Source organism: Stigmatopora argus, chromosome 19, assembly GCF_051989625.1.
Source record: "Stigmatopora argus isolate UIUO_Sarg chromosome 19, RoL_Sarg_1.0, whole genome shotgun sequence".
Lineage (NCBI taxonomy): Eukaryota > Metazoa > Chordata > Actinopteri > Syngnathiformes > Syngnathidae > Stigmatopora > Stigmatopora argus.
In genome coordinates, this window is record NC_135405.1 from 11,294,622 (window position 1) to 11,309,460 (window position 14,839).

The window sequence follows — 14,839 nt, forward strand, 5'->3', positions numbered from 1 at the left end:
AAACGCTGTCATGCGACAGTTCAGAAGTGGTCAATGTAGCTTCAAATCCCTAGGATTTAATAAAAGTGGACCAAAGGCAATCCCATAAATTTCCTTGTTCCATCCAATCCATTGAGAGAAAGAAACTTCCTTGATTTTCGGATGTGCTTGGAGTATTCTGCAATGATCGGGTGACGAATGTCGCTGGAGTCGTTTCCAAAATTTCACCCGGTTATTCAAGGACAGGCCATCTGAACTGTTGTGACAGAAAACACGCCACACGCCCACTCTCACACACCAGATGGAGTGCATCCAATTACACGTTCCACCCAGCCATCACAAAACTTGATGCCACACCCTCCATTTGACGACAATAACGCCGTTCTTCTTCGTTTTGTTTCATGTCACACCCTAAATTGCTAGCAGATGGTCAGAGACGTGGGAAGTGCCTTCGCAAAGAATGCTCATGAACAGAAAGTTACTTTAAAAAATGAGAATATTTGAGCTGTCAATTCTGGAAAGACCAGAGATGGTCCTTAAGACCGGGTCTGGTTAACAACTTGGTGACAAAATGCAGCTTTTCTAAGGCTGACTATTCAGTTCCACTTTTGTTTTCTTCCAAAACAAATCCTTACAATGACATGCAAACATGCTCTGTAGGATACCTTGCCTTACTTAACATTTTGCTTTCAGCTCCTGGTGCATTGTGGGATAGAATAACAAGTTAACATGGTGGAAATATGGAGCCCGCCCTCCCTCGACACTCAATAGGCATTTGTTTGCATAAGTATGTATAGCCGGAATGTCGCCTGTTGACCTCCACTATGCACACACAGCCTGTTCAAAACTGTCCGTGAAAATGAAAGAACGGCCTCGGCTAAAGAACAGGACGACATTCTGTCAATCAGTCATGGTGGCGCCACTCTCCAACTGCGAGCGCACATAAAGCGCAGCGTCGCAGTAGTCGGCCGTAACGAGCCAGTTAATGTTTTTTCAGAGGGGCTCGTCTCAGCTGCGAAAACATCCGTCCCACCTGTCCGGCAAACGCGCGATTCGCACCAGAAACCTTAAAGTTTACATGCGTAGCAGTTGGAAAAGCTTTTTACACCTCACACTGGGTTTGAAGTCCACTTCCCATGACTGAACGAACTTGATGTAATCCCCCCCTTCTCTCACACATAAACACACCGAGACCTGCAGGATGGTAAAACCTGGCTCCATGTGTTTTTGGGTCAGTAACTAAGCTACATGTGAAATTTTTCCCCAGTATGCTATTAAAAAAAAAACATGACTTTGGGAGGGGGGTGTTGCTAGGAAACCTGAATCTTCGCGAGAGGGGAGCCTTTGTGGTCTGGACACAAACGTAAATTACAAACTGCGACGGCACGGAGGAATTCTTGGCCGGGAATCAGCAAGGCAGGGCGATAGGATAGGAAAACTAGCATAAAGTTAGCGGGTGGAAAGTCGCTAAAATGCACGCCCTTCAATGCACTTACAAAGAAGTTGTCAGTCGTACTACATCCTTTGCCTAACCATAGCCAAGTTAATATTTTTTCCATACATTCATAATTCAAGTGTTGTCTGGTCAAATAACCAATTTACCAATGTGTAAAAAATATAACTAAATTGGAAGAACATTGATTCCAGTTAGCTACCTGTACAAAATGCAAGAATAAGCAAACTCACATTCAAGGCTGTACTAAAAGCATATTTCTGATTTTACAAGGTATTTTGAAACTTGTATGACATGACAGTTTTATTACACATTTCTATGAATCAATAATGACAGTAGAGAACCTATTTTTTTTCTGTGACCGGACGTTTCGTCGAAAGACGTTTGGTCCCCGGACGTTTGGTCGACCGGACGTTTGGTCGAACGGACGTTTGGTCGAACGGACGTTTGGTCGAACGGACGTTTGGTCGAACGGGTTCGAATGCAATTGATCGATTTTAACATTGGGTGAATAGGGATTTAATGACTATTATTTAACATTGAGTGAATAGGGTTAGGGTTAAACAAATGAAAGTCTCGTGACTCAAACCTCGGGACTTGCGAACCCGGCGACCAAACGTCCGGTCGACCAAACATCTTTCGACGAAACGTCCGAGTACCATTTTTTTCACTTGGATGACAGTTTAAAAGGGTTACCTGTGCAGAAAACAAGGTTTTTAATTTGGCAACAGTTTGAAAAAGAGACAGAAGTAAAAATACAATTTTTCAGAAGCATAAATCCTCCTAGCATCGGACATCCGAAGGGTTATGGTACTTTTTCTTCCTCCTACAGATTGTGGCACAATACCATCACAAGATCATAGAAATTTAACATGTAATTCTAGCCAGTGTTACAACAAGAGATTTTCAACCCATTGCATTAATGAAAAAATAATGAAGAACCTACCTCCTCGAGACTTGATGATGTCACTGAACTCATTGGCTCCTCCCTCGGCAAAATCGGCGGGTGACGCCATGGTCGCAAAAGTACCGTGGCGGAGGAGGCTTTAATTTTCCGGGGCAACTCCCGCACCTCCAAGCGTGCCAGCAAATAAGGGATAAAATATGGATCGGTGCACGCTCATGTGGGAGGGAGGTAAGACTCAAAAGATGTCCAGTGAGATGACTTCCTGCAAAGGAGACAAAAATGCAATGATTGGTTTTTGCAATAACCTTCACAAGGACCCCATTGTTTTGGAAGTCACGTCAAGTCCGGTATTGTTTGATTACATCATCAGGCCAAACTAAACATTGGTTGCGTTTGAGACCCTTTCAAAAGCTCCTAATAATAAATAGCCGGTTTACCATGAAAGGAGATTTTCTGTCAGTTGCACTTCTCCGTGGGTGATGCAACGACCCAAAATAGCAGCCGAGCCAGGCTCATCCGTGATAAAGTGAATACATGTGTGGAGAACCCCAAACAAGTGGCGAGTGGGATGAGAATGGTCCGACCAAAGCAGCCATATTGAAAAACTTTGCTTTGAGGGTCCATTTAGAACAGTGGAAGAAACGTTTAAAGTGATTGGCCATAAAATCAAAATGGCCTCTAAATGGGCATAAAAATACAGCCAGACCTAATTAGTTTTCCTGTCACGCAGGCGACCAGGTAGATGGAAAGAACAAATATTCATGAGTGAAGGCGCAAAAAAATGATTGGTTTATATCTGGTAACAGTCTCAGTTCTTGGTTCTTGTTTATTGAGGTTAAACAATACATTTCATTTGTTTTAGATTTATTTTTGGAGGAAATTTTATCTTGGGGAGGCAATGTGTTCATTAAACACTTTTTTCTTGCCAGTGACTTGGGTTGACAGCCCTGACGTCAAGAAACCCGTAAGTCGAGGCACTCGTATCTCAAGACACCAGCGTGTAAAGAATGTATATTTTTGAAACGCTTGGTATGGTTTTAGAGTGTATATTTAACAAACTTTTACTTAAATTCAAATAGTCTTCACGCCCATACCCAAGAGGGTAATTAATTTTTTAAAAGGTTATTATTACCTGTGAACACCGGCACTTCAAAGCATTTTTGGATGTGTGCCGCCCCTTTAAAACAGTTCTTCCATTTACTGTAGTTTAGTTGATAACACGAGGAAAGGAAGCCAATTAAAATATTTGTTAAAGTTTGTTTGACTTTTTCTGAACATGTTTTATGCATTTTTGCGGTGTATAATTAAGGGTGCCGAAGCGAAAGGAGACGACTCACCTCTGCTGTCACCGAGAGGGATTGAGAAGACGTGCACTGCCTTGAAACAAGTCCAAATTGTCCAATTTCGACTAAATAGTGTCGAGGCGAGTCACGAAAAGCGCAAAATTAGCTTCCACGTGCGGTGTTCTGACGACATTTTCAGTGTGGAGGACACTCGCTGCTTAGAAAAGTGATGAGAACACTCCCAAAGTAATTCCACGGCGAAAGAATGCGAGCAAAAGTTCAAGTTGGACGGCTTTCTCGTCAAGTTGAAAGTCCAGAAGCCGAAGAAGTGCCAAGTTTGGAAATATTAAATATTATAAACACGAAGAATGTGCGGCGAAACAGCCGCTAATCAAAACTTTGTTCCTGGTGTGCGCTTGTTTTTTTACCCGCTTGGAGACGCTTGTCAAAGTTTGACTGAGGAGTGAAAAATGAAAAGCTTAACCGTTGCTTTTCAGAACAAAAGCAGGAATTAGGAAGATTGCTTCCACTTTTGGTCAAATAAATGAACTTTTTGTTGGATTTTTTTCTACATTTATTTATTATTTTTTAAGATGTGTATATGAGTGTTTTAGTAAAATGCGGTAAAAATTGTTAAACACCAGCGTGTGCAATTGTTTTGAAACTTTCAACAGGAAGCGCACTTTTCAACAAGACTTCCGTGACAATAACTCTCCAACTTTCCACCACTCTCCCACTGAAGCTTCCCGCGACGCCACGATGGAAATATGGCGTGTCATCGTCACGCGACGTAACACCACCCAATTCCATTAAATTTTAATTGAAAAAAAAAGTTGATTTTAACTCATTTATTTTAAATTATTTTGAGTGCTTATCTATCCAGTGACATTTAGACGACGTGATTCCCATTTTATGTAAATCAAACAATAGCAATTTCTTATTGGAATTTTAATGCATTTGGCCCTTTTTATTTGTAATTGCATTCCATTTAGGACGCCAGCACCTCCTGAATTACAATGACATTAAATTATAGATTCAAGGAACGAGCCTTGCCACTTTGCGGGTAAAGCGGAGCTCTTGAATGCTCGCTAATCTGCGAGGCCTCGACCTTCTCGGTTGCCCAGACGCTTTTGTAGATGTTTCCTCAACGCAGCTCAGTTACACAAACCAAAAAGTATCGAATCACCTGTCTATGGAAAGCTCTTTGAGTCTTTATTCGATAGCCATGATATCGAGCTTCAGGTCAGAGTTTTTGTCTGCTCTTTGTCAATACTACTCAATGCAATTTGACAATTTTTCAGACCGTTGGAATTTAGAATGCAGAAACACTAATTCTACACCTCTGGTTGTATGACTTCTGTAATATTACTCTCAGGTGTCAAAAAATAAGGGATTTGTCCTCTTTCCAAAGTGGCAGGCTCCAATGACAACAATGAGACCCGCGACCCCTGCGTGACCCCTCAGGAAGATAGAATTTCTGGTGTCTAACATCTCACAAGAGAATCAGGATTGTATTCTGACTTGGTAGAAAGCTTTTTGTCAACATAAAAATCATTTGAGAAACAAGCAAAGTCTGACATTTTATTTGTTGTTGTTTTTTTACACATGTCAATGCTACCCCATTGGGAAAGGGTAAAATGAACTTTTAACACCAAAAGACAATTACTAAGTAACTCGTGTTTATTAAAGAAACAATCCACTAAAAATGTTTAGTACAGAACAATGTAAATCTAACTTGGCGACGTTTAGCTAGCTACACAGGGTACAATTATTTAACAGATAGTTTCTGGCACCTAGTGGTGACTCTTGAACATAACAAAATAAATACAATATTTCATCATTCATACCAGCAGCAGTCCTAAGTACAAGAATTGTTGATTTTACATTTTATCTGCTCCAAAGTATTGGTTTACAAGTACTCTTGACTGCAAACTGACAGAAAAGTTACGTTTGGATAATTTAGAGGGCCCTCTAGTGTCCTGTGTTGCCCAATCAAAATGTTTGAGACTAAAATGTCGTATCGTACGTATGCTAGGGGTATTCTTTGCGACGAATTTCTACAATAGACATTATGATATTTTGAAATTTGATAGCTTTTGCGATCAAAATTAAAGATACCAGGAGTGGGGTTCGAACCCACGCGGACATATGTCCATTGGATCTTAAGTCCAACGCCTTAACCACTCGGCCATCCTGGTATACGGTCCACATACTTGGTGTTCTGCTATTATGAAATACTATCTCAGTTATATGACGGATGATCCATATCTTTTTAATATTTTTGGTCAAGCTGTCTGTCCTTTACGAAATTCAACCTTAGCATTATCTAGTTGCTAACTGTCGAGGAGAAAACAAATTCGCAAAAATTGCATTGCTTTTGCAATTGGTAGGGTGTTAATAACCGTAATAAATGAATAATTAATAAATTGAGTCAGTTGTTGAAAAATTAAAAGCTGTTCGTTGAACAAATGGTAATCACCTATCTTTTCTGGTTTGGGAGTTATTTAAGAAATTTAGCTGCGAATAACAGTATAACATTAATAATTAATAAATGGAGTGTGTTATTGAAAAACCAAAATATGTTGGATAAACAAAAGATAATCACTTATCTTTTCTGTACATTTGGTGTCAATACGTGAGATGGCTTGGGAGCTATTGAAGAAATTAGCTGCTAATAACAGTATTAAATTAATAATTAATGAATGGAGTGTCTCATTGAAAAACTAAAAAATGTTCAATAAACAAAAGGTAATCACCTATCCTTTCTGTAATTTTGGTGTCAATATGTCTAATGGTTTGGGAGTTATTGAAGAAATTAGATGCTAATAACAGTATTAAATTAATAATTAATAAATAGTGTGTTATTGAAAAAACAAAAAGTGTTCGATGAACAAAAGGTAATCACCTATCCTTTCTGTAATTTTGGTGTCAATATGTCTAATGGTTTGGGAGTTATTGAAGAAATTAGATGCTAATAACAGTATTAAATTAATAATTAATAAATAGTGTGTTATTGAAAAAACAAAAAGTGTTCGATGAACAAAAGGTAAACCCTAACCCTAAATTGGCACTGGGTATGAATGCGAATGGTTTTCTCCTTGACTTGACAATGATGTTTTTAATTTGTGACAATGAGAAAAGATTTCAAGACCTGAGGCTTTGTTGAATAATAATAATTATTATTATTATTAATATACCTTTGTCTGAATGCTTAGACATTTCTCCCCAGTGAAACAAATAAGAGTAATACAAAGTATTGTTTTTAATTTTTGCCTGGGAACAAACGACAATCACAGCAACAACATTTTGTAGTCATTCATTTATTCATCTTCCGTCCCGCGCATCTTCGCAAGGGTTGCAGGGGGTGCCGGATCCGATCCCAGGCACAGTACTAGACTAGTCGCCAGTCAGCCGTAGGACACACAGAAACCACAGACAACCATAGGCAGTCCCAATCGAGCGATAATCGATCCCACGGTTAACCCTCACCTCCGTCAGTCGAGTGAACCACTACACCATCCGGTGGCCACATACATAGTCGTGTTAATGAAGACGAGACAAATCTTAAAAAACACATTTTATAGTACTTTAAGTTTATGTATTCCAACAAGGTAACCATGGGCAACAGTATTTTTTCTTATACTGTTTGGCCTTGACGATGTCCACATTGACTTTTCGAATATAGTCCTGGGTTTTAACCACGTTGGACTCAATGTTATCGATCATGGAGCACTGTTCTTGCGTGAGCGCCGCCATGTCCTGGAACAGTTCGTGGACTTCCTTGAGCCGGGCCTCCAGGGCCACCAGCTCCTGATGTCTGTCTTTAATTTCCGTCATGGCCCAACGGGACGAATGGACCTCTTGCGGGTTGGGAAGACTCTTGAACAACTCGTCCCAACCGTGACAGCCTTTGTCTATGATTTCATCCAGTTTTTCATCTGTGATTTCCGTCCCCAAAATGGACGCCTGGCGCTGGATCCGCTCCCGGCAGATGGAGCGCTGCATTTCCTCCGTCCGGTTGTAGCTTCCCATGGTGGTTTGAAAGAGGAGGATGAGCGAATCAAACTGCACGCAGGCAATTCGACTGGAAGCTGAGTTAGGCCCCTCCTTCTTTTTCATCTTCTTGCTCTCCTCACCGAGGGCCAAAATTCTAGCGTGGAGCCGTTGGCCTTTGCTCTGGATCTCCCTGGCGATGTCGTCCGAGTCCCGCTTGACGTCCGAGAGGTGGCGGACGGTGGTGCGGAAGCGCTCGTTGTTCTTGTGCAGGCGCTGGATCTCCAAGAGGAGCATGGAAATCTCCTTGCGGATGGACTCGGCTTCCCGCAGGATGCTCTCGATGTCCAGCGTGTTCTCGAAGACCGTCGACTCTTCAGCCGGGGGCAGTTTGCTCTCGTCGCAGGCCATGTCGTCCTCGTCTTCCAGGTCTTGGCGGACGTTGTCCAGCCTAGCCAGAATGTCCCGCATTCTGCCTATGGTACAGAAGAAAAAAAACATTTGAATTCCTCGTCTTAAATCATTTCCACGATCATCGTTCAAAATTCGATTATATGTAAAAAAGAAAGGAGGGTTACGCTTATTTTGGTGTACAGTAATACCTCCAGATATGAGCTTAATGCGTTCCGGGTCTGAGCTCGTATGTCAATTCACTCGTATGTCAAATCAATGTTTCCCATATAAAATAATGAAATACAAATTAATCTGTTCCTGCGGTCAAAAAAACACCTAAAAATAAGATATCACAATGTATATGTATATTACTGTATTTTGTATGAGCATGTGCCAATAGCAATAGAAAATTCACACATTTAACTCTGTGGATAACATTTAAACTTACCCTTTTATGATTTCCTCACGTCAGCGGCAGAATTAAATTATCCAACACAGAGAGGCTTCCTCTGATTCATCAAATCCCGACAAATAGAAAGAGCATCTTTGTCTCTCTGCTTATGATAAATCGTCTTTCTCGTGTGCGCACAGAATCCACAAAGCCTAAATATACGTCCAGTATGGCCCTGCCCTCTTTATCCACAAATAATTCTTCCTGGAAGATTTTTTTAACTTCTCTGAATGCTTGATATGTAAGGAAGTTTAAGACCGGATGGACCAGTTTATCAAACATGTGATTGTTACGCCACAAGTCATATTTTCAGCTTCTCTTACACGATGTACAATAAGTCGAACCATTTGCAGAGTGACGTGAGTGTTGATGTTATTTGAAATATTTAGCGTGGCACATCATCGGGAGCAATCAAAACGATGGAACAAAATGTGTTACTTCAACATGTTTTCAATTTGGGAGTTTAAAAACCAAGTTGATATGCAGTAAAATGGATAAATTAAATAAAACTGAAAGATTTGATGCAAATCCATTGCTATGATATAAGATGCTAAACCTAACACTAAACCTAACCCTAACCAGAACTCTAACCATAACCCTACGCTGACACTAAACCTAGACCTAACACTAACCCTGACCCTGACCCTGAACCTGACCCTGACCCTGACCCTGACCCTGACCCTGACCCTGACCCTGACCCTGACCCTGACCCTAAACCTAATCTTAACCTTAACCCTAACACTGACCAGAACTCTAACCCTAACCTGTTGATTGCCTCTCCGGATGACGCTGCCATTGACGGGCCTGTCCGTCCATTTTTTTAATTGAATAATAATAAAGATGGCCCCATTGGCCCAATGCTGGTCCCTCGGTCCTGGCAGTATTTTTTTTAGTTTTTTTTTAGCTTTTTTAGATTATTTTGGGGATAGAAATGTAGTGGGAGTCCCTGCCATGTACCAAACGAGCCTTGTAATAAGGCCTTCATTTATATAAAGGAGAAATAATGCCTACCAATGAGAAGATTAAAAAATAATCATATATTTTGACTTGTTCCCCGTGCACTGAATGTTTTTTAAATTCACTCTTCAATTACCTAACCCTAACCCTGACCCGAACTCTAACATTAACCCTGACCCTAACCCTAACCCTAACCCCTAACCCTAACCCAAACCCAAACCCTAACCCTAACCCCTAATCCTAAACCTAACCCCTAACCCTAACCCCTAACCCTAACCCCTAACCCTAACCCCTAAACTAACCCCTAACCCAAACCCTAACCCTAACCCTAACCCTAACCCTAACCCTAACCCCTAACCCTAACCCTAACCCCTAACCCCTAACCCTAACCCTAACCCCTAACCCTAACCCTAACCCTAACCCTAACCCTAACCCTAACCCGAACCCTAACCCTAACCCTAACCCTAACCCCTAACCCCTAACCTAACCCTAACCCTAACCCTAACCCATAAGCCTAACCCTAACCCTAACCCCTAACCCTAACCCCTAACCCTAACCCTAACCCCTAACCCTAACCCTAACCCCTAACCCTAACCCTAACCCCTAACCCTAACCCCTAACCCTAACCCCTAACCCTAACCCCTAACCCTAACCCCTAACCCCTAACCCCTAACCCCTAACCCCTAACCCCTAACCCCTAACCCTACCCCTACCCCTAACCCTAACCCTAAACCCTAACCCTAAAAGTGTGTACAGTTTAGAATAAAAACAAGATGTTGGGTCATGAGGCAGCAATAATTTAATGGATAATTGGCATGATAATGCACATTGTAAACAGTTTTCATCAATCTAGCGCCAACTACAGAAACTTTTTTTACAGTGTACTTACACACACAAAAAGTCAAATAAACATCTTACAGAAAATAGTGCAGGCATTTTCAATCTTGTGGTTTTACACAAAAACACACAAAAGAGCTGATCTGGATAAATTCTTTTAATTGAGATGTAACACCAAGTCAATGTAACAGTAAATCCTTGAGATTTGTTTCTTAGAAATATGTTGTTTTGCAAGCCTAATAAAATATGTCATCACAATAGTCCGTGAGAAGGCCAGGTTGTGGCATGATCGCAGCTCACGTGGAAATGCCGTCTCGTTTCCTGGTTTGAGATACTCGTCATGTTCATAAAAATATCTGAACATGAATGCTCGAGTATTTTTAGCTCAGCGTTAATTAGATACGATTGTCCTGAAGGAAGTCAAGAGGGATTATTTTTGTCCAAAGGTTTTCTCTGGAAACAGTTTAACGTTAAAATTGGTCAATATCAAGGTCCAATCAACAGAGATTTAACATAGCCACAAGTTTAGTAAAGCGAAAAGATTAAATGAGGAAGCTACTTTTCAGATTGAGGAGCGACTGGTTGTTATGTGTTTACTAACAAGTCATTAACAATAAAATGTTCACAGAAATGAGTCATAATTGATGTTGTGGAGATATTGTTATGGGTAGAGCTTTCTCTGTATCAGAAGAGCAATTAGCAATAACGGCATGGTAACAGTCGCTTGCGTTTTGGCTGGTTGTGTTTACTAGAAAGTCATTAACAATAAAATGTTCACAGAAATGAGTGATAATTCATGTTGTGGAGATATTGTTATGGGTAGAGCTTTTTCTGTATCAGAAGAGCAATTAGCCATAACGGCATGCTAACAGTCACTAGCATTTTGGGTGGTTGTGTTTACTAGTGCTAAAAATTAACGTCTAAGAATTTTGGTTAACACTAGCAAGTCATTAACAATAAAATGTTCACAGAAATGAGTGATAATCGATGTTGTGGAGATATTTTTATGGGTAGCGCTTTATCTGTATCAGGAGAGCGATTAGCAATAACAGCATGCTAACAGTCACCACCGTTTTGGCTGGTTGTGTTTACTAGCAAGTCATTAACAATAAAATGTTCACAGAAATTAGTAATAATTAATGTTATGGAGATGTGGCGATGTCGTTACGCGTAGAGGTTTCTCTGTATCAGGAGAGCGATTAGCAATAACGACATGCTAACAGTCACTAGCATTTAGGGTGGTTGTGTTTACTACCAAGTCATTAACAATAAAATGTTCACAGAAATGAGTAATAATTTATATTGTGGAGATGTTGTTATGCGTAGAGGCTTCTCTGTATCAGGAGAGCAATTAGCAATAACGGCAAACTAACAGTCGCTAGCATTTTGGGTGGTTGTTTCTCACGGCAGGGTTGATTTATTTGTTAACAGATACTTTTTCAATCCCACGGCTGAAATTCCAAAAATATTGAGCACTAACGAAACCTCAACGTCCTCCCGAAGCCAGCGTTTTATCTCGGCAAAGCAAATTTTCATCACATTGGTGGTTCCGAAACGTAACCAGAACGTAAGCACGCACTTTCACGGCTGGAATCAGTCGACACACGGGAAGCAACTACAGAACATCTGCCTAAAGGGATTGTTCCTGTCGTGACGTTTGGCCTTGCCGAGCCTGACCAGCGATTCCTGCAAGTATTCGTCCGTTTTCTGAACGTTGGTCTGGATGGAGTCCAGCATGGGACCTTGTTCCTCCACCAGCAGGGCGACGTCCAGGAAGATCTCGTGAACACCCTGGATGCGGTTCTCCAGGTCCACCAGCTCCTGGTGGCGCTTCTCGATCTGGGACAGAGCCGTGCGCGCCGTCTTGCCCTCCGCCATGATGTTGTCGGTGAAGGTGTTCCAGTGGCCCTTCTCCAACATCTCCTCCACCTCATCGCCGGTCACCTCCCGCCCCACGATCTCCATCTGCCTCTGGATCTGGGATTTGCAGTTGTCTCGGTGACTCATCTCGGTCGCGTTGTAGTCAAACATGGCGTCCCGGAAACCGTTGCTGAGGCAGGCGTACTGGGTTCGGGCGATACGCGTGATGGCCGAATTGGGGCCGTAAACTTCTTCTAGCTTGCGGGCTGTGTTGTCCATGCCCCGCAGGTTCTCCAGCACACGCTCGGCCCGCGATTTGATATCAGCGCCGATGGCGTTGGCGTCCTTTTTGATGGTGCTCATGGTGGTCACGCCTTGGAACATGCGAGAGTTCTGCTCCCGGAGTCTTCTCACCTCCAGGCGAATGAGCTGGATGTCTTTGTGGATCTCCTGCGCCTGCTGGAAGATACTGGACAACGCGGGGCTGTTGTCGAACACCACCGCCTCGTGGGGAAGCTCGTCCTCCAGGTCCACGTTGCTCAGGGTGTCCGACGTGCCCGATTCGGCGTACTCCATCGGTTCCACATGATTGCTGGACAACTCCTGCATGTAGCTCAGTCGGTCCCTCATGGTTGAGCTGAAAATATAAGGATTGAGAGAAGTTACCTTTTTTTTTCGGAAGCTAAACGATATCAAAATAGCATGAAGACAATGTCTTGCTTCGTATGTTCTCCAGCGATACCTTGGTTTACGGGTGCCTCCAAATCGCCATTTTTTTTAAAGAACCATTTTGACTAAATACGCAAGTGCAACACAATACTGTGAACCGTTCTTTCATCTCCTGAAAAAGTTGGTTTCCACTTAACCTTGTTCTTTTGTAAACAGTAACAGAGAACACAGTAATTTGCATTCATATGAATCACTCATCGTATATTTAGAAATAGCTCTTTGTGGGACCATATAGCGTGGTAATTATTTTCCTTTGGTGACACCTGAAACATTAGAACATTGTGTTCCTCAAAGGCTCTCGTTGTCAATTACGCTCATTGTTCGGATTCCAGTTGACAATTCCGCACATTATTGCCACTGAAGACGTCAAGTTTTCCCAATTCTGTTAGCAGTATGTTTTTTTTTCTTTTGCATTTTTGAGCAATGTTTGTATAACAACCTAACACGAGATAAGTCGTCTTGCTAGCGTGACAGGCGATGACATCATCTTAATTGCTCTTTCTCACCTCATGTGAACTGCCTGCCTCCTTTCAAAAGCTTGCTCATACCACCAATTCCCTCCTTCAACTCTAACAACTACCAAAAATGGGGCTCTAAACCCCATGAACCCTTCAACCACAGAGATTTTCAAACATTGCTTTAACCTCTTTCAAATAACTCCAATCCCCGGTTCCTAATTTCGTCTGGAATTAGTTCCTGATTTTTCCCATAAAAGTAGTCATTAAATAGTTTTTGCCATATAAAAAAAGCTTATATTGTTATAATGTATGACATCAGACTGCCTTCTTCACAGTGAAACCACCCAGTGGCCCATACTGACTGGCCAGACAGGTTTTCCATTGAATACTTTTAAGGTGTTGCTCTTCACCAAACAGGTTCCTTTGACTTCTCATCTGATTGACGTCTTTGTCCAAACATCGGTTTTGATTACTTATCGGGGAAGAACATCACTTTCCGGACATACCGTACCCGAACAGGAAAACATACTTCATTTAAATACAAAGAAATATAGTTCAGTTCGGCACCCATGTTTTTTAACGCGTAAAGACCGAAGCGATCGTTGGGAGAGATTTGGATATGTTATCACTTTATTGGGATTGTTGAATTAGATTTCTCGTGCAAATATCTAGGAAAATCAAGTCGGTAATTAATATTGACTATTAGGCTAAGTTTCATATTTTATGATTTGAATATTGTCATTCATCATCACATTTAAAACATATGTTTTGCACTTTTGCATTTTTTGTCTACTACTGCTGTATGAAAATTGTTTTGTTTAAATACTAGACAATTTGACACATTTCCTGACCAACTAAACTCAGTAGTGCACCAAATAAAACAGATTTGGTGTTTAAAATTTGGTGTTTTCATTCATTTGACCTCAATTTTAGACATATTTTGACACGAAAAAGTGAATCACACTACCCAAACTTAAATATTCAATACAATTACTAAATAAAAGTGTCTTACCTTTGTTGTGTTTCAAACTTTTGTCTTAAAAGTGAGGTGGCTTGTGTTTTAGTAACATCCTACAGTGTGGGGAGCATCAATGGGGGGCCCCTACATGTCCATGTGGGGAGCAGAAATCGCAGAGTTCATACGTCGTTTGACTTCAGTTCGAATGACTGAAGTCGAAAGGCAGGAATGAAGACTGGCGAGTTTGTCGCAAGAACTAAAAAAAGGCGTGTGATCATTTGTTGGAGTAGAGACATTAAGTTGATGTGTTTTTTTTACCAAATTGACCAAATTTATGCATGTCTCATTGTGTTTTGCATACAATTTACTTTGATTGCCTCCTTATAAAGCTGAATAATAAGCATTAACGAGAACTTCTCTACCCTTAATATTGGTTTTTGACACATTCAACATGGCGGCCAAGGCAGGGGCCAACCTACTCACGGTGTCATCTGGGTGTATTTAGAGTCTTTTTTAATGCTTATTTTTATTCCAACTTATTTTGATTGGAAATTGTCACTAAATTTTAATATTTGTGCAAT

At 41.2% G+C, this 14,839-nt stretch overlaps 3 protein-coding genes and 1 non-coding gene across 4 annotated transcripts in view; all 4 read right to left on the reverse strand.

Moving 5' to 3' along the window:
• The window catches only part of utrn (utrophin), an 80,397-nt gene extending 76,330 nt beyond the window's left edge, over positions 1-4,067 (reverse strand). Inside the window, exons 1-2 of the mRNA XM_077587696.1 lie at positions 3,677-4,067; positions 2,379-2,601 (exon numbers count right to left, since the gene is read on the reverse strand). Of these exons, the coding sequence (XP_077443822.1) occupies positions 2,379-2,448 (70 nt within the window). The 5' untranslated portion in view covers positions 2,449-2,601; positions 3,677-4,067. The remainder of the gene's footprint in view (positions 1-2,378; positions 2,602-3,676) is intronic.
• Positions 4,068-5,737: 1,670 nt separating this feature from the next.
• trnal-uaa (transfer RNA leucine (anticodon UAA)) lies at positions 5,738-5,820 on the reverse strand. The gene has a single exon. It is a non-coding gene; the product is annotated as a tRNA-Leu (tRNA).
• A 1,043-nt stretch (positions 5,821-6,863) lies between these two features.
• LOC144064687 (syntaxin-11-like) lies at positions 6,864-8,624 on the reverse strand. Its single transcript, XM_077587391.1, has 2 exons — positions 8,457-8,624; positions 6,864-8,091 (listed from the first exon to the last, which is right to left on the reverse strand). Exon 2 carries the CDS (start codon positions 8,084-8,086, stop codon positions 7,217-7,219), a length of 870 nt encoding a protein of 289 aa, XP_077443517.1. The 5' UTR covers positions 8,087-8,091; positions 8,457-8,624; the 3' UTR covers positions 6,864-7,216.
• A 1,573-nt stretch (positions 8,625-10,197) lies between these two features.
• Positions 10,198-14,467, reverse strand: stx11b.1 (syntaxin 11b, tandem duplicate 1). Its single transcript, XM_077587918.1, has 2 exons — positions 14,313-14,467; positions 10,198-12,750 (listed from the first exon to the last, which is right to left on the reverse strand). Exon 2 carries the CDS (start codon positions 12,741-12,743, stop codon positions 11,847-11,849), a length of 897 nt encoding a protein of 298 aa, XP_077444044.1. The 5' UTR covers positions 12,744-12,750; positions 14,313-14,467; the 3' UTR covers positions 10,198-11,846.
• Positions 14,468-14,839: the final 372 nt, after the last annotated feature.

Excerpts from the sequence above, each read along its gene's own strand:
- LOC144064687 (XM_077587391.1), bottom strand. The coding sequence starts at position 8,086 with ATGCGGGACATTCTGGCTAGGCTGGACAACGTCCGCCAAGACCTGGAA.
- stx11b.1 (XM_077587918.1), bottom strand. The coding sequence starts at position 12,743 with ATGAGGGACCGACTGAGCTACATGCAGGAGTTGTCCAGCAATCATGTG.